Genomic DNA, 20,251 nt, shown 5'->3' with positions numbered 1-20,251 from the left:
TGGCTGCTATGGGTGGCACACTGCGCCAATCTGAAGCCAGGAGCCAGGTGCTTCTCCTGGTCTCCCATGCAGGTGCAGGGCCCAAGCACCTGGGCCATCCTACACTGCCTTTGTGGGCCACAGCAGAGAGCTGGCCTGGAAGAGGGGCAACCGGGACTAGAGCCTGGAGTGCTGGCGCTGCAGGCGGAGGATTAGCCTAGTGAGCCTTGGCGCCGGCCTGGATCTCCAAGTGGTCATTTTTACTACCTTTTTGTCTACTGTGTTACTGGTGTGGTGGTAGCAGACTCACTAAACCTCGAGGATGTCCTAGCAGGACAGTGCGCACACGGACCAGATGGAGACCAGGGAGCAGGCATTTGTAGCTGTACCTACCATACTGGATCAAGTTTGGCTAGAGATTCCTGAAGGATGTTTGGAAATAATAAGTGGTAATACATCAGTAGAATCAACACAGCTCGTATGTGTCTGAGGAATGATTCCAAATCCCTTATTTTTTTATTCAGGCGACCACATACATTTTCAAGGCTACTGAACAAGGTGGCGTGTACAATGCACAGTCCTATGAAAATGTCCTGGCCCATCTTCCTGGTCACAGCTGTCAAAAGATGCCCGCTCACGTGGCGTTGCATGTGGTCCTCTGAAGAACTGGAATTCGTACGGGTTGAGGTAAGCTGTAGTCACTGCATGGAGTAGCGCTCAGAGTTGTACAAGCAGGAAGCTCAAAGGGATGAGCAGGCTGAGGCTGTGGGGTCAGGACTAATTTGTTGCCCCATGGGGGAAGCAGAATGAAGAGGCCTTCAGAGAAACCAGCCCAGCCTGGCAGAAACCAAGGAGCTTAGGGGACAGAGAGCAGTCGTTAATGACTTCCTAGATCCTACAATGTTTAGTTACACTTCCCGATGCTTTTATCAAAACAATTCTTGGTCTAAATAGCAATTTCCTCAAGACTTAACGTAACTGTAGCTGTATCTTTTAAATGTCTAATTTGCAACTATGGCAATATAACTTTTTATAACATTTTAACTACTGCCCGAAGACAGACCTGGTTTATATAATGGCTACCATTTACTGAGCAATTTCCTTTGGACCCACAGCTTCAAACCTGTATATGCACGATCTTCTATTTTTATCATTCCCATTTTATGCATAGAGGAAGTTAAAGCACAAAGAGATTAAGGTCACACAGACAACAAATTTGTTAAAAAACTTGTCAGGTAACACTGTTAAGAAAATTTCATGCGTGCCTTTAAAATTCACTTCAGTCAATAAACTTGTTGAATGTCCACTATGTGCAAAGTACTGAGTTAAACTAATAACTGGTTAACATGAACATTAACAAAGTCCTTTAAAATTAAGTTCTGTAATTTCAAAATACCTCCTTTAAAACAGAAGGGAATAAATTCCAACAATGCTATTATCAAAATTCACTGGAATACTTTAAGATTACCTACTGCAAGCTGGACTCATGTGAAAATAAATCTTGACTTTACAGAAGTCTACTTTGATAAATATGTATCTGTTTCATTAATTACAGTGTAAGTTACATGTCTATAAAAAAGTAAAATGACAAGGAGAGGAGTTTTTCACGGAAGGTGGTGAGTTGCCATGGATTCTGCTTCTCTTGATTTTCTAAGCAAGACTTGTCTGAGGGCACTAATTTTCTCATCAAGTTCAGCCAGTGAATAGTTCTGCTGTAAACAATAAGAACATAAATTGCTGAATAAGACTGAAGTATCTTAATGCAGATAAAGTGCTAAATGAACTATAAATATTTAAAATATTCAATAGCATGATAAAATTTTTTCTCCTAAGAATAATTTTAAGACTGAAATACTAATATAGGTTGACTGAATCATAGGCATAAAATAAGCTCTTCTGAATCTTGAAATTTTGAATAGGCAGTAAAATTTTTTTAAAAATCTGCCTTAAAATAGTTTTTAAAAAAGCTACTTTAGGAGTAGCTTAACTGCTTAAAATACCTAGAAACTCTTCTTTTATGGGATCAACTACTTCGGTGGGGAGGGGAATGGCTGCTTTCAAAAAATGTACTTATTGTAAAATTTTCACTAATAAGCTACTCCTAAAAAATTTCCTTAATTTCTCGCAACTTTATTTACATTACCATTATTGAAGACTAGCAAAACCTTACTACTTAAGATTCAACTAATGAATCCAGTAGTACTTCTACAAGAACAGCTGCCAAACACCCTTTTTGACTTAGGTGCTGCTAATCAGGGGTGTTCACAAAAGGGGGAATGAGAGGAGACTGAATTTACTTCAGCAATTTTTTTTAACATTCTGTAACTGATAAACACATTCCTTTGTTGTTTTGTTTTTGAAGACTTATTTGAAAAGTAGAATTACAGAGAGATCTTCCATCCACTGCTTCATTCCCCAAAATGGACACAAGGGCCAGACTGAAGTCAGAAGCCTGGAACTCCATCCAGGTCTCCCACATGGGTGGCAGGAATCTAAATACTTGGGCCATCTTCTGCAGCTTTGCCAGGTGCATTAGCAGGATCAGAAGTGGAGCAGCCAGAACTCGAACTGGTACCCATATGGGATGCTAGTGTGGCAGGTTTATCAGTTGCACCAAAACATCCTCTTACTCAAAGCAGGATGAAGTTTTAAAAATTTTTTAACCTGAGTCATTCCATGTCCTCTACAAAACATTATTTCTCTAATTCAAGTATATAGTCCTAAATCTCAGCAAAGTACAACTTTAAAGCCACCACAAAAGACATTTTTACTGATATGTATAAGAGGGCTGGCTTTGGGCTTAGCAGATAAAACCACTACCTGTGACTCTGGTCCTGGTTGCTTCTTGCTGATGGCCTGGGAAAGCAACAGAAGATGGCCCTAGCTGTTGCAGCCATCCGGGTAGTGAACCAGCAGATGGAGGATCTCTTCCCCTGTCTCTGACTCTATTTGAAAGGCAGTTAGAAAGAGGTCTTCCATCTGCTGGTTCTCCCCAGATGACTGGAGCTGGGCCCATCTGAAGCCAGGAGTTTCGTGGGTACAAGGGCCCAAGATCCTGGGTCATCCTCCAGTGCTTTCCCAGGCAACAGCAGAGAGCTGGATTGAAGTGGAACCGGCGCCCATAAATAAATCTTAGAAACAAAGTATAGGGGCTGGGGTGGTGGGTTAAGCTACCCTTATGACACCAGCATCCTATATCAGAGTGCCAGCTGAAGCCTGGGCTGCTTTGCGTCTGCTCCAGTTCCCTGCTAATGTGTCTGTGGAAACAGACGATGGCGTAAGTTCTTGGTCCCGGCCATCCAACTTGGAAAACCTGAATGAAGAGTGCCTAGCTCTAGATGTTGCAGGCACTGGGAAAGTGAACCAGTCGATGAAAGACCTCTGCACCTTTGGAACAAAAACCAAACTGAACAGTTTAAGAAGACAAAACAAAAACATAGTAACTCAACTTACCTGAGGGGGTTGAACTTTTCTTCTTTTTCCAGAAAAGTTCTAGATTAAATGTTAAAAGAACAGTAAGTATTCAATATTTAGTTAATCTAAGCATCGTTTTTCCTTTAGAAATATTGTATAGAACACAGAGCTTTTAATAACCCTGACAGAAACAATGCCCACAAACTCAGAAAACAGTATCTGCAACCAACAGGAAGTTGGCTTCGGAAGATCATGACATTGAAAGTACCCAACAGTGGTGACACTGCAGCATCACACCAGCTCTGCCATACATACTCGCCTGTTATTGACTGCTTCTAATGACTAATGAGACTGAGTGAGTGTGGAAGGCGGCGTCCTGGGGATTTTCACTTAATGTCCTTTTTATAACCTTTCTATCCCACAACACTGAACAACCAGAGAGAGCAGCAATAAAGAGGAAAATGGAATTTGGTACCAGACCAAGGGATGAACCCTGATTCACTGCAGCAGGCGCTACGGTTACCCAGGCATGGACACCTAAACATGTAACTGTGAGCACAACACACTAAAGAAACAGCTGGGACCCAGGTAAGTACAAACCATCTCTTCTCTCCCATTGTTTTATCTTAGCTATGGTTACAATACCCACATCCCACTGGAAAATACGCAAGTCCAGGGAGCCATGCTCTAAGAAAACTCGAGTAAGGAGGCCTCTCCCATGACTAACCAATTTCTTTGCTTTTAATCAGTTGTAAAGTGCAACTGAATCTAAACCCAAGGTCCTAAATGTTCCCTCTGGTCCCACTGGTCTCCAGCTTTGTCCCTGTTTTCTACTCCTGCTTCCTTGACTCCAATTTGTTTCTCCAGCTCAGACTTCATAATGCCACCAGAAGGGGACCTAGATGACAACTCTCTCAAAAACTAGAATGTGTTCCAGTGACTCTGACAGTGCAAACTGGTTAATGTGACCTCCAAAGCCCTCTGAAATGTTTTCTAATTTTTATCCAGCTGCTTTCAACTATTCACTCCGGCCTCAGGTTCACCACTCACTTTCACTCACAAAGGGCCTCCAGGCATGACGCTGACTTGACCTGCAGCGTTCCTGGCCCCAGATACTACTATTTAGCATTACAGACTGGAATTTATGTCCAGGCTCTGCTTTGGAGCAGAGTGAATGCACTTTCAAACGTCCAATAATAAACTATCAGTCCCATCCATTCATCTGCACATTTACTCCATGTCTATATTCTGTGTACTCAAAAACGAAGGCACAGTTCCTGCCATTGAGAGTTTCAAAACAGAGTTAAAAACAGATATGTAAACATAATTATAAGTGGTAAGTGCTATAAAATGAACTAATGCTAGAATTGAGGACTTAAGTAAAAGGGGTGGCAATGTGAGGTCTGGTACGAGGAAAGGTAACCAGATATGAGCGTGTGGGGAGAGAGGGATGAAGTCAAAGAAGGGCTAACTATAAAGCATGGTTTCAGAGGAAGCCTCGAATTCAAAATAGCAAGTTTACAGGGATGGCGTCCTCCACTATCCAGGCTGACAGATTACGCTGCAAAAATGGATCATGTCTGAGAATTTGAGACAGCTATAAAAGTATCCTTTTAAAAATACACAAAATTGGGAGTTTTCAAAGAAACCCCTAACATGGGACTGTGTTCATTCATCTATCTATTAAAACTGTTTTCATGTATAGATCAATGAATAAAATGTTACATGATGAAGAATCTTAAAATATTGCTTTTAGTTATTTTTAAAAGATACTTATACTCACTATAGACTGAAAGTATTCAGGAGAGATGCCTTCCAATTCAAGTATTTTATCCTCAAGTTTTTTAATCCTCTGATAAATGTCTCTTGGCACTGGACCACCTAAATACAAAATAAAAATTTGAGACATTGTTCAATGTTTCTTCTTACAACCTTTATTCTTAAAATACCATGCAAAGACACTTATACAAAGGAATAGGAAATAAAATAAGCAAACAAAAGTTAGAATGAAATCCTTAGCTCCTATTTCCATGTTATACACTATTGGACATATCCTCTTGCCACACACCAATTTTCCACTATATTCATTTTACAAGACACTGAATAGCTTCTGTATAGATCAATTTGCATTTCTGTTGGGCTTTGGTAGTTACTTGGCAGGAGAAACATACACAGGGACACATGACAATTCAGTGGTTGCAACATGTTCTATCGTTACTTTTGTCTGTTTATATTTCTCCCTACATGTCACATTTCCTCCTCTGTCCCAGAAAAGTATTAAAAAGCAGCTTTCCCACAGATTTGCACTAACAAACTTTTGGGGAAGAGGTACAGGTAATTGAGGGCCCTCAACTTTCAAGTCTGTAATTATATCCAGAATCCCACGTCTCACCACCTCCCCTGTGACCACTCTGGTCCAGACCACTCCCACCTCTCCCTGGATGATCAAAACCTTCGAACTGGTCTCCAATACAGCATCTGTGATCCTTCCAAAATGCAAGTCAGGTACTGTCCTTTTGCTGTTCAAACCATTTCACTTAGACTAAAAAACCAAAGCCCATAATGGCCTACGTGGCTCAAGACACCCTGGCCATTCTCCCCATACTCAGATGGCTCCAGCCACTCGATTGCTCTGATGTTATTTAACAAGGATGCACACCTGACAGCTTTAGCACTTGTCCCTCTACTCTGAAAATCCCAAGGCTAACTCTTGCCAAGTTCAGGTCCTGGCTCTAAATAAGGCTTTCTCTGACCATCCTTTAAAATAATACTGTTACCACCCAGCACTTCCCATCTTCCTCCCCACCATTAACACCACCCAACATTCTCTGTTCCCCCACTCTAATATAAGTTCACGAGGGAAGAGAGTTTATCTGTTTTGTTCACTTGGTCTGCAAATGGCTTGTATACTACAGAAACCTAGGAAGCATCATTTCCTAGACTACAGTGCCTGGCACAAAGCAGGTGCTCAGTATTTACTGAATGAACAATCAGAAGATTGTTGTACAAATAAAGACTAAATTTCCTATCAAAAGTATCAACCTGTTAAATATAAAAACCAGGGGCTGGTGCTGTAGTGTAGGTTAAGCCTCTGCCTGCAGCACCAGTGTTCCAGTTGCTCCACTTCCAATCCCATTCCTTACTAATGGCCTGGGAAAGCAGTCGAAGATGACCCCTGCACCTAGCCAGGAGACCTGGAAGAAGCTCCTGACTACCGATCAGCCCAGCTCTAGCCACTGTGGCCATTTGGGGAGTGAACCAGCAGATGGAAGACCTCTCTCTCTGTCTCTCCTTGTCTGTAACTCTACCTCTCAAATAAATGAATAAATCTTTAAAATATATATAAACTCCAGAAAACTATCTTTTGACCTCGATTATTCTTGCTCTTAAGTAAGGCGAAATGAGTGACTTACTCATTTTCCTTTGCTGCTCTCTCTACCTAGAATCCCCTCACCTTATCAGAGCAAGTTCAAGCTTCACTGGACCACTGAGGCACTGACTGGACTTCTTCACACAGCGGCTCCCATCAGAGAGGCAATTCAAGTTCTGGCTGCTCCGTTTCCATCCCAGCTTCCTGCCAATATGCCTTGCGAAGCAGAAGATGGACCTTCTGGAACCCCACTTGGATTCCTGCCTAACTGGTTTCAGCCTGGCAGCCTCAACTGTTATAGCCATTTGGGGAGTGAACCGATGAATGGAAGAGCTCTCTCTCTACTTTGGAAATGAATCAATCTTCTTAAAAAACTTCTGCTTCACTATTAATCTTTCTCCCTCCTAAATTATTCAGACCTGGAGGCAGAGACCACAACATCATCATCTCAATATTCTTTGAGCCTAAAATGGTGCCTGGTACATAGTTCTCATTCAACACATGTTTTACAACACGGTTAACTACCTGATACTTGTAGAGACCTAACTGGTCAATCCTTTTATACAAGGGGACTTCAAAAAGTTCATGCAGAAATGAAATTTAAAGAAAATTCTGGTGCAAAGAAATTTTGAAATCCATGCAATTTTTTTCACAAACATTTTCTGTAAATTTTTTTTGAAGATCTCTAGTACATATACATTTCAAACCTATCTACCTCTGAGGGGAGAGCATCAGTTTTTTTTTTTTTTTTAAAAGATTTATTTGAGAGGTAGAATTACAGTAAGAGGGAGAGAAAGAAGGTCTTCCATCCTCTGGTTCACTCCCCAAATGGCCCCAGCAGCCAGAGCTGAGCTGATCCAAAGCCAGGAGCTTCTTCTGGGTCTCCCATGTGGGTGCAGGGGCGCAAGCACTTGGGCCATCCTCCACTGCTTTCCCAGGCCATCGCACAGAGCTGGATCGGAAGGCAGAGCAGCCAGGACTAGAACCAGGGCCGCAGGTGAAGGATTAACCTGTGCCACAGCACCAGCCCCAAGCACCAGTTCTTACTACGAACGCTTATTACCCTCAAAGACTTATCCTCATCTTCCAGCTCTGTCCAACAAGATCCCAGCAAGACTGAATTCAGAGACCCCCTAGACCGTGCTTTACACCTGTCCTTCCTGCATGTGCCACTGCTCCTGGGAAACTCCTGCGAAGCCTTCCGAGACTGCACCAGGGCTGCCGCTCCTCGACATCTCCTGACAGAGCTGGACATAACTGTGTCCCACTGAACCGTGCACCAATCTGAGAAGATGAAATGAAAATCCACTCATTCAATAAATATTTGAACACCTGCTTTGTGCCAAGTACTGCACTAGGTATAAAGTAATGAGCACGACACACAGTTCTCACTCTCACTGGGGAGACCGACATTAAACAAACAGAAGCCTAGTAATGGCTTCACAAAAGGGTAGGAAGCACTGGGTCTATGAGACTGCATAAAGCAGGAATTTTTGGTTGTCTGAAATCAAGAAGGAAAAGCACGGGCATAAAAACAGCAAAATGAGTAAGAGATGGGAAGCCTAGAGAGTGGCTCAAACGACACGTGTGGACATATTATTTAAAATGACCAACCCCCTCCTGCCCTGGGGCCAATGTTGTGGTGCAGTGGATAAAGCCCCAACCTGTACAGCTGGCATCCCATATGGGCGCCAGTTTGTGTCTCAGCTGCTCTACTTCCTTTCTAGCTCCCTGCTAATGGCCTGGGAAAAGCAGAAGAGGCCCAAGTGCTTGGGCTCCTGCCATCCACTTGGGATACCCAGAAGAAGATCCAGGCTCCTGGCTTTGGCCTGGCCCAGTGCTTGTTACTATCGCCATCTGGGGAATGAACCACCAGCAAGGAAGACAGCTCTCTCTCTGCCCCTCTGTAACTCTGACCTTCAAAATAAACAAACTTTAAAATAAGAACAACCCCAATTCATCCCATCACCTTTCCTTGGTCAGGCTGCTCTTATCTGTGGCCCAACTCTTCTAGCATATCATATAATTTATTACCTCTACCATCTGTCTCCCCCAGCTAGAATTCCTGTTTAAAAAAAAAAAAAGGAAAATATTCAAAGACTTATTTATTTACTTGAGAGGCAAGTTTTAGAGAGAGGGAGAGATGGACAGCGAGGTCTTCCATCTGCTGGTTCACTCCCCAGATGGCTGCAATACCCAGGGCTGAGCTGATCCAAAGCCTGAAGCTGGAAGCTTCTTCCAGATCTCCCATGCAGGTGCAGGGGCCCAAGCACTTGAGGCCTCTTCTACTGCTTTCCCAGGCCATTGGCAGGGAGCTGGATCTGAAGTGGAGCAGCCAGGACTCAACCCAGTGCCCATATGGGATGCTGGCACCGTAGGTGGATGCTTAACCTATTATGCTGTGCCGGCACTGTGGCGCAGCAGGTAAAGCTGCTGGCTGCAATGCCAGCATCCTATAAGGGCACCAGTTCAAGTCCTGGCTGCTCCATTTCCGATCCAGCTCTCTGCTATACCTTCGGAAAGCAGTGGAAGATGGCCCAAGTCCTTGGGCCCCTGCACCTGTGTGGGAAGACCCGGAGGAAGCTCCTGGCTCTGGACTGGTGTAGCTCCAGCCGTTGTGGCCAACTGGGGAGTGAACCAGTGGATGGAAGACCTCTCTCTCTCTGCCTCCTCTTCTCTCTGTGTGTAACTCTTTCAAATAAATAAAATCTTTAAAAAATATATCATCAGTGCTTGGCTTATTGCAAGAGCTTAATACGTAGTTGATGAGTGAAAAAACACTAAAGTTGATGTAACTGTAAGGACAACAGGAAACCATGAAAGATTTCTGAACTTTAGAAAAAGCATCTGGGACACAGGATAGAGAGATCTAGAGGAGGTCTACTGGCAAACAGTCCAGCTGATGTCCTTCCATCAGCCCATGAGATCACAGTGCTATCAACTACAGTCGCTGTGGCGACAGATGAAAGCAGGCAGACTGGTACTTAGAAAGCACAATCAACACGACATGGTGACTGAATGTGGAGGGAAGCACAGGCTTTGCAGCCAGTTAAAATCTGGGTCTGATTTCCACTTGTCACTATCTTACAATCTTGAGCATGTTGCTTCATCTGTGCAGTAGTAACAGCACCAATGCCTTGAAAGGGTACGATCAGGTATTAAGGGAGTTGACATGCTCTCAGAGTGACTGGCTCTTAGTATCATTTTGTTAGTTTACCTTCCCTGTGGCTTTATTTATAGGCTTATCCTCACTGAGGGATCCTTGAAGATGAGGACCACACATCCACCCCTTGTATGTAACACTGGGTGATAAGAAGTCATGGGAAGTTACCAAAGTGGTGGTAAGAAAAGCTTACTTTAAGGTCCCTGCATCGTGGCACAGCAGGTGAAGCTGCCACCTGCAACACAGGCATCCCATATGAGTGCTGCTTCGAGTCCTGGCTGCTCTGCTTCTGATCCAGTTCCCTAATGCACCTGAGAAAGCAGATGATGGACCAAATGCTTAGATGGAGATCTGCCCTCCTGGCTTTAGCCTGGCCCAGCACTGGCTGTTACACTCATTTGAGAAGTGAACCAGCAGCAGGCAGAAGATCTCTGTAGCTCTGCCTTTCAAATAAATAATTATTAATAAAGACTACAATAGTTTTCACTTCTAACTTCAATAAACTGAGGCTATCAGCAGCTATTTGGAACCTATTCTCATTTTTCTAGCACTCTATTTTAGAAAGTCGCATGAAGTGTGAGACAAGAATGAGCTTAAGCAAGAACTATAAAGTCGGGACCACACTTCGTTCCTTGTCATATCCATCAGAACAATGTTTTACCCACAAAAGGTATTCAATGGAAATTTGGTGATAAAATGAACTGGAATTTCCTCACTCGCCTGCAAAGGTACACCACGGGCACCACCTTCCCCCGGCTTACCTGTCTGCAGTCGCAAGTGAGCCTCAATATTCTGTAGTCGTTCCTCTACAGCCTGATTACCACAATCTCGAAGCATGCTGTTAGGTTTGTGACCCGACCCTTGAATTCCTTCAGGTCTAGTCTGTGGTCCATACGTATTCACAACTCTAGAAACTAAGTAAAGAAACTTTTGAGCCTTTATAAATTGCTTTAAAAATCTCAGCCTTGGTCCGCCCTACCATCCCACATCAAAGTACCGGGTTCAGTGTCCAGCTCCATTCCTGACTCTAGCTTCCTGCTAATTGAGACTCAGGGAGGCAGCAGTTCACGCCCCAGCCGTGTGGGACAACTAGACCAAGTTTACAGCTCCCAGTTCCGGCCCCAGCCAGAGCCTACTGCAGGCATCTGGAGGACAAACCACAGACAAGAGCTCTGTTTCTCAAATAAATTTAAATAAATAAATAACCACCCAGAAATTCCTTCCCTATTAGTACTTTTTATCCTTTCAAAAAGACACGAAATATGAAGATAGGCAAGACCTCTTGTTTTGTTTTGAAAATAAAATTTAGATATGGAAGTTATTTCTATTCCATTTTGCTAAAAGTCTAGAATAAGCTTCTGTCAGTGACAAAGCTACGACACAAGGATCACTTACCCTTTACGTGACTTTTAAATCCAGGGTAAGGGGTGAAAACAGCATCAGTTCTGGCACAACTATTTTCTAGAGGAGTTCAAATGAATAGAAGTTTAAATATATTTTTAACTTCAAATGCATAAATTGTGGTACTTGTTTACATAATATTCGTGGTAAGAGAACATAACCTTAAATACTATAGAACAAATTCTTATCATATACAGGATAGAACTTAGTGATCTTCTTTATTCTTTGAAATATATAATATCTAGTCTTGAGATTTACATATAGAAAAACCATCAACATCAAAGGGCATTAATTTTAATGTAAGTTTTAATAAAAACTAATATCCCTAAAAACCACGTGGACCTTTGGAGAAAATAATTGCTGTATTACAAAATATTTTAGGTGCTGGTGATGTGGTGCAGCGGGTTAAACACCTTGGCCTGAAGTGCCGGCATCCCCTATGGGCGCTGTTTCGAGACTCGGCTGCTCCACTTCCAATCCAGCTCTCTGCTATGGCCTGGGAAAGCAGGGAAGGATGGCCCAAGTCCTTGGGCCCCTGCACCCACGTGGGAGACCCCAGAAGAAGCTCCTGGCTTCAGATTGGCACAGCTCCAGCCATTGCAGCCAGTTAGGGAGTGAACTATTGGATGGAAGACCTCTCTCTCCTCCCTCTGTGTAACTTTGACTTTCAAATAAATAAATAAATCTTAAAAAAAATTTTAATTCTACTTCATCATAGACAGAATTCATTTTTACCAAATTATCTCTTAAAAACAGCATTGTTCATATTTATAAACCAAACTTGTGAACATCTAATAAAAATTATTACACTTTTAACATCTTTTTATTATTTCAGAACTCCATACAAAACAGACCTTGAAATTTTAAGTATAACGCATACCTTCCCACTCTACCTATATTTCCAATGCTCATTTTAAAAATTCCTAATCACAGAAGTCATCTTTCCATTCCACCTTTCAAAAAATGCCATTCTAAGAAAGATGTACTGTAAAATTCTGTTCCAATTTTTTTCCAAACTAAAGTCTAGTTTCTTTCACATTAGAAGTCAACAAATAAATTACAAAGAGGGAAAATTGAAAAGATGTTTATACATATTAGTATTAATACTATAATTATACATTATTGTATTATTAACATAATACTACATTAATAATACCAATGATTGAAATGATAGTAAAACCATCTACTGGCACAAAATTTTCATGATTATTTTCTAAGAAATGGAAAATTAATGAGATACTAAAAATTCTTTTCCCTATGGAATTCAACTTTACAAAACTACTCTTTGTATTTAGGTCAAATTAAGAGATTTCAATGAACCCCCTAACACATTAAAACATTTATATTTTTTCAGCCTAAGTTTCCTTAATAGTTCTGCTTATAGGTGAAATTGTGGAAATAAAATTCTCAATCCACTTTTCTATCTAGAGACTAAACAATCATTTTCTTTTCCTTTATTCTTTTTGGAGATACTTGAAAATGTCTTAAAGGGCCATCACTTCTCCATGCTCTATCATTTCATGGGGCAAAGGGTTAAAAAAAGAAGCTATCATCCATTCCACAGATATATTCCAAATATATAGATTAACTGACCCATCAGTGAGAAATTCAGCATGGTGTGAAGACAGTGAATGTAGGAACACTAGTCACTCTCCACAGCAATTCTTGCTAGCACTGTTTTGAGCCAGCAAGGGACTGAATGGGCCAAGGAATCCTGCTGAGCATTTCAATTCTTGTCAATTTCTATCCCCTGGTGGCTTATAATAATAGAGTTAGCAGGGAGAACGGAGGAATAACATTACTGACACATGTGCTTGCTCCCTCAACAAACCCTTTTTCATGGGCTGCTGGCAGTTGGATTGCAGCACCTGAGCTTTTTGCCACTGCTGCACCTGTTTTAAAAAGTGAACAGGAAAACACCCCAAATTCAGACACAGACACAGACACACACACACATAAATGTTAATAATAGAAACTGCTGAATTTAGGACCCAACCTGAGCCTGCACTGTTTCATCATTAAGACAGTGAGTACACCAACGTGGTATGAGTCACTTCCAGGCTCATCTGACAAGTCTGTGTTCGTGATAATTACTCAAGATATTAAAGGCAACAAGAAAAATGTTCATTCCAATTATGAACTCTTCTCTGTAATTTTTCCCAAGAACTACTTGTTCTGATTATTAGTGTGATGCCTGAGTGTGGTCTACAGCCATGCCTTGCAGTATTCTGTATGCTGCAGCATACCTGCAGATCCGTAAACGTACTACAGCGTCAAGTGCAGAGGACGAGAATCTGATGAACGGCAGCAAACCCATGCAGGAGGAAAGAAAGAGGAAAAGCACGAGACACCTCGGGCTTCGTGACAAACGGATTGTATAATGACACGGAACATTTCAAACAGCTCAGGAGCACTGAGAAAACTGCTCCCTCTTGAGGAATACCACTAACTTTACTAAGTTCACTTTCTGTATTAACATCCTAACTTCCCAAGCACATCTGCAGGCTTAAATCTCATACAGCTCAGCTCCTTTTTCTAGTGAGACAGAGCATCTCTGCCACCCACTCTTCACTCTCATTTCCTAAAGCAACTTAATCTTTTCACTTGAGCTAAATATTAACCTTTTCATGTTAGCATTTACTTGATTGTTGTGGAACCAAAATAAAAACCAGTTTTTCAATGTAGTCTGTTATTTAATAGAAGGAATTTCCACTGCTTTAGTTACTAACTGACCCTGAGAAATCTAATTGTGTTCTTAATATTATTAATATTTTTAAAAACAAATGAAACAGTAGAGCAAACATAAAAATTGTGCTTAAAATCCTAGGAAAATTAACGTCTAGGCAGTTACCTTGATTACAATCAATAACATTGCAAAATTCTCTGACGTTGTTTTCATTGATTTCAGCTTGCTTCCTTTCAATAAATGCAGATATTCGTCTGTCAATCTACAAACAACAAGTACGTCTTAGCAATGTAAACATAGTAAGATTTTTCAGAGTTACACCACTAAACCCCAGCCCCACCGACTTCTCACTTCTGCTTTTCCAGCCTTTATTTGAACGACTTCTGGATCAAAATGGATCTGTGTCTTTTTCACATCTCCTAAGTCACCATCTTTGTGCTTCTCTTCCTCTTGCAGGTCGCCAACGGGATTTTTGGCATTCACTTCACTCTTGTTCCCCATTTCTGTTTTTCCCATCTCTTCAGCAGCCATGGCATTCTCCTCTTTAATCAGAGGCTGAAGTTTTGCTAAAAAAGGCTGAGAAGAACATAGTGGCATCTGCTGGAGTTCACACTAACCAAAATTAATCACATTTTAACTTATTTATCCACATCTCTAAGTAAATGAAATGTTTGATATCAATTACAAAATATAAGAAGTTGATGTATCAGGATACATAAATTGAACTACATGTAAGTGTTTACTATTTTTTTTTTTTTTTTTTTTTGCTTTTGTGACCATTATCATTTGCTTCAAAAAGGGAAAGCAAAGAAAACCTGGGGAAATTTAAAATTTTCTTTGAGGGAATCATTCTGTCACTCATCTTTTATTTTGTGCCAAATCAACGCCTTCAGCCTCTGGCACCAATGCCACTTAATTAACATGTCATTCAAATGCCTCCTCAGAACACTAAGGCTTAGTATTTTTCCTCCTTAACAGGAGAGCCAGTGCTGTCACACGGCAAAGCCCTGCATTATCACCATATCACTGGAGATTCTCCACTTGAAGCTGCAGTTGGCCAAAGTGCATCAAAGAGCAGACATGAACCAGATAGGTGTGATGCTGAGCGAGCACCCAGGCTTTTCCTGACATGGCAAGATACCTTCCTGGGTCATGAAATTAAATTGTAAAAAGGAAAGTGAGCCAGGAGGAGGTTAAAAAAAAAGACCAAGATCCATAGCTGAGAACAGAGAGATGCCTATCACCATCCTGGGGTGAGGGTGGGAGGAAGCCCTGTTATATAATGGAAATCACGTTACTCACTCACTGCCATCCTCCCCCGCCCCCCCAACACAATTAGGTCTCATTTGAGGGCTCACTGCTCATAGCTCATCTCTCTGCCCTTTAAAAAACAGGGTTAACTATTACTTTTAACATGAAAAACAGTTACCTTTTCCCACAAATTCACTGAATGTGAGATTGAAAATTAATACCTTTCCATTAGTCAAAACACACCAACACTTATCAATGTTCCAATTATTTTTTATACCTACAATTTTGCTTCCATTGTTTGCTGTATCAAACACTCTTCTAAAACCTTGTAATATTTTAACAGATGTAAGCTGACCAATTCAAACAGTTTTTCTTCTCTGACACGTCATATTTTACACTTTGAATAGAAATAAACTGCAACTTAAATCACTTCACCAATTATAACTGCAAAGATGCTCAATGACAAAGGTCACATTCAATTATTGAACTGAAATATTAAATAATATAACAGTACTATTAATTCAATATTGACTTCTAATATCAAGGATGAATGATTTCAAACTGTTCAGAAAAGATAAAATAGTGACTGGCTACTTACTAAGATGAAACATTAATGTCACAGAAATTACTTTCTTTTTAAAAACTATGCTGAAACTGTTTAATTGCAATAGACACTCCAGGATGTGTCATGCTGGGATAATGCCACTTCTTGAACCACTGAAAGCACTCCATGAGCCTCCAAACTCACCCAAGGCATGGAATCATTATCATAGCATGACACACACCTGCCGTGTCTTATTGCTTAATTATAACCCACCATAGATGGAACTGTATTGAATTTTCAGTGCAAGCCTAGATTTGAATAGAACTGCATTCATTCAATCTCATGGCCACGTTGGCCTATTGGGCTTTATATTCCCCTAACTCTGCTGATAATTACTGAAACTAACAGATTTAGATATCCCACACACACAGACACAACCTTTTCTCAGTAACATTAATACAATGTTACAACAGAACAAACATTCCAGCTAATCTAATCACAATTTATTTCTATTTTCAGCACTGAGTTAATCTTTCAAACAAGAAATTTACCTGCAAATGTAAAACGTGTTGCTCAAGTGCACTAAAGAGCAATGCAGGCTGGAATGCCGAGAGGTTCTGGAGCTTGTTCCAATCGATTGTAATTTTCACCACATCATCTCTTAGGTTAAGCTTTAAAGGGGCAAACCAGCAACATCACAAAAATTACACGGTTAAGCTGTACATAGGAGACTGTCACAAAAATAAGATTTCTATGGAGTAACACATACCTATTCTGCTCAAAGTTACCAAGTTTTTAAGGATACATGAAAATTATTTATCATCATAAAAGGCCCAGGAAGGTGCAAGATGGTCACCAAAAAAACGAAAGCAAAATCACATCTCACTCTAAGTCTCTTCTGTTCCTGAAGCTGTGTAATGGGACCATCTTAGAGGTGAAACCACCTGTGAAAGACGAAGGCTATTTTGATACTTCAGTATCTAAAAACCTTTGGATGGGATTCAAAACAGACCTGCCCTACTCAGAGGCTTACTGCCTCTACCTCAGAGCATTAAACAGAGGCAGCACAACTGTTTTATCCAAGCTCTAGTGTGCATATTTCTGTCAAGTATGCAAATACATACCTGAATTATATCATTATTTTGATATCTTCTGAATCATGTTTTTACTATTTTCTTCTTTAACCAAATTTTAAAAATAATTTAAAAATCAAAACTATTCATACATACAAAATCTAGGGATAACGGCAATGTGTTTTTATATTTTAAGTAAAAATTATGGCATTATTTATAAAGTCTGAAACTGAACTACAAAAGCTTCCTCACAACAGTCAAATTGTCAGAAACTAAATACCATTTTCCAGTAAGATGTGAGGGCGCACTGAATGAAAATCTCTTTATCAGTTGATCTATCAGAATAAAATCATATTCAGAAAATGGTAAAAATCTATAAATCTACTTTAGAATGAAAACCACCATTTGCAATCTGAGTGAAAAGTGAATCACCAGAAACTTTTCTAGGAACATGTGTTTCAGAATCAATTTAACTATATTCTTCAGAAATAACGTTTTTCTACAAAATAAAGCTGTTACATCCAATTCAAATACAGATCTTATGAGCTGTAATTATAATAAAAAAGATGAATCACTATGCAAGAAAACAGATTCAAGGTTACCAATAAAAAACCATATTGAATGAACACATGTGACAGAACCTTACCGCTCTCTGAACGTGAGACCAGAAGCATTTAAAGTCCAATGTTAGACAACTGTGCACAAAGATTAGTTAATATTATAGTGACTTTAACGATTTTGTCAGACATCTGGTATCATGTACAGAAGTAACCCAAAACCAAAATTTTACAGCCCTCAAAGAGATCCGTAGTTGGCTACAGTAAATTTATGGATATGATTTTGGAAGAAAGCAAAGGAATCCTCAACCAAGGCAAGGCAGCACATCTTCTGGAGAAAACATCTTACAGAAAACAAATCTTAATGTCTGGATTACAATTTCATTTCAATTAACAATGGAAGCTTTTAGGTTTATTACGGATACTTGGCCTTTTAAGAAAACCACAAAATAATGTTGCAAATTAGTTCTAAAACTATCCCAATTTATCCAAAATTCAGTCAACAAATTCCCTTTTAGTAATAAATTCTATGCATTTTTTCTCTTAAACTTGGAATAGTAAACCACTCAAAAGTCTATCAGTTTGCAATTAATTGGACTATTTAAATCTGTACTTTCAGTAAAACTTTATTAAATTATGAAAATCCAAGCAAGCATTAAATTTAGTTTGGTAAAATGAACCATCTATAAGCCCATTAAGGATAAAAATTAGTAAATTCTGCCACCTGGAATAGAAAATACATTTTCACAATTTTATGCTTCCAACTGAGAATTGTTAATACGATGATATCTAGTATGAACTTGGGCATATTACAACATACACACTAAAAAAAACTTTAAACTTATTGCAAAAGGAAATACTGGTGTGGACATGGTTCTCTTTCATTCTTAAACAATACATCTCAAACTACAGATTGTCATCAAAATGGTTAGCATTGAATTGAGAGGAAATCATATTTTTGATACCTATATAGAAGGTCATTTGCCTGTGTCAAGAAAACCTCACCAAATTTTTACCCTAAACATTTTTGACAGGTGACACAAGTAAACTGTAATCAATTTTCTACTTGTACTACTAGAATATCTGAATTAAAATTTTTAAAAGTTTGAAAAGTTCAACAAGCAAATATTTCAAAAGCAATGTTTAAATTATCTCTAAGTATGAACTTGCACAAATATACTATCACTGGGGCAGGAGGAACTCTATAAATAATGGATGACCATACATTTTTCTCAACCTGATATCAGAATATGAATAAAATGTAATGTTCCAATGTCCAAGCCATAAAAAGTTCTGTAACTTTTCAACCATTTAAAAGGTCCTGGGTCTTCTAATAACCATCAGAAGTCCCCACGTCTTCAAAAATTCTTTTTGTTACGTCCTTGGCAACCCACCGAGTTTACAAGGTGTACCACTTAGGAGATTCTATTAATAACTGCCTCATTACACAAAACAGAATGTTTACTTACAGTAACGTTTTTTGTAAGCCACACCATGCCAAGCTTTTTAAAAATACTCCAACAGCTTTTTAAAAGAGTGGCTCTCCATACCCTCAAGGATTTTTTAAAAAGTAATTTTCAGAATTCAGACAAATGCTCCAATTTCATAGGAACTTATCTTTGACACAAACGCCTGTTGTTTTCACCACATGCACTAGTACCAGACCCAGAAAAAAGTTACGGCAAAAAATTGTCTCCGTAAGATAAGGAAGAAAATTATTTCCTTCTAAGACACAGATAAACACACCGCAAGCTATTCCTCGTTTAAAATTCAATCCGAAGTTTACAGCCTGAATCTCAATAGTGACTATCGATTAGTGTTAAGAACCCACTTTCCAAAGTCCATTTTACTAAGGTAGGTCTGCAAAAGCGGTTTACGAGCCAATTAAACTCCTTCCCGAACACCTCGTCAAACGGCAGTTCTACCGCAAACAGCAACTTTAAGTTAGAAGCTGATTAAACCCTTTTACTCTGCTCCCTGATGCAAAGGGTAACAGATGGACACACACCCACAGGGCAGCCAGAAAGAAAACCAAGTGACTCAGAGGGTCGCTTTTCCAAAAACTTCAGTCCGCACTGACTGACCACCCAGTTTCTCCAAGGAGTAAGCTGCCGGAGACAAGACCCCGAGCGCCAGGCACCCCCAAGCCCCGACGGAAGCTTTCCGCTTCCATTCCCTGCAGACCTGCTCCGCGGGCCACCGGGTTTCCCCTCGGACCACCCTCGTCTCCTCTCGGAGAGGACAGCTGCGTGGCCGTCTGGACCGCAGCCGGTACCGAGCGAGGGCGGGCACGGCCGCCGCCACAGGGACAGGCGGGGAGGGGCGGACGGCCCACTGCCCCGCGTCCCCGGGCCACCACCCACCTGTCCAGCCAGGTTGTGCAGAGAGCGAAAGAGTTCGCAGAGCACCTCTCGGGAGAGGCTGGGGCTGCAGCTGCGTTCCAGGTCCCTGTCACCGATGCTCGCGTAACTAAGCTCGGTAGCAGCGGCCATGACACCTTCGCAAGCCGCCCCCGCCAACGCCGAGATGCACTCACTACTCCACCCCTCCCTCTCCTGCTTTCGTCGCTCCCCGATGACGTAAAAACAAAGCGTCTCGTTTAGCTAGGGCTTGCGGCCCCACCTACCCGTGTGACTGACAGGCATGTTAACCAATCAAGTGATAACTACAGCTTTGCGCCAAGCTGGTAACTGCAGACCCGCGCCAGGCTAGATTCTATTTGGAGCGGTGATTGGGATTGTAGTCAGCTGACAGCCTCATGCAGCCTAGTTTGACTCTTCTTAGATGTCCCTTCTAAGTGTTGGTTAAGAGGA

At 40.8% G+C, this 20,251-nt stretch overlaps 1 protein-coding gene across 3 annotated transcripts; it reads right to left on the bottom strand.

The window, feature by feature from the left end:
* Positions 1 to 1,223: 1,223 nt before the first annotated feature.
* Positions 1,224 to 19,996, bottom strand: MBIP (MAP3K12 binding inhibitory protein 1). Of its 3 annotated transcripts, none has more exons than XM_062205254.1 (9): positions 19,802 to 19,996; positions 16,360 to 16,479; positions 14,365 to 14,589; positions 14,179 to 14,275; positions 11,322 to 11,387; positions 10,688 to 10,840; positions 5,177 to 5,274; positions 3,433 to 3,471; positions 1,224 to 1,691 (listed from the first exon to the last, which is right to left on the bottom strand). In XM_062205254.1, the coding sequence occupies exons 1-9, from the start codon at positions 19,928 to 19,930 to the stop codon at positions 1,584 to 1,586; spliced, it is 1,035 nt and encodes a 344-aa protein (XP_062061238.1). In that variant the 5' UTR covers positions 19,931 to 19,996; the 3' UTR covers positions 1,224 to 1,583. The 3 variants fall into 3 exon arrangements, with proteins under 3 accessions (XP_062061238.1, XP_062061239.1, XP_062061240.1); XM_062205255.1 differs by having other exon boundaries at positions 1,224 to 1,688; XM_062205256.1 differs by lacking the exon at positions 14,365 to 14,589.
* Positions 19,997 to 20,251: the final 255 nt, after the last annotated feature.

Source organism: Lepus europaeus, chromosome 11 (assembly GCF_033115175.1).
Source record: "Lepus europaeus isolate LE1 chromosome 11, mLepTim1.pri, whole genome shotgun sequence".
Taxonomy (NCBI): domain Eukaryota; kingdom Metazoa; phylum Chordata; class Mammalia; order Lagomorpha; family Leporidae; genus Lepus; species Lepus europaeus.
This window is presented reverse-complemented; position numbering and strand designations above follow the sequence as displayed.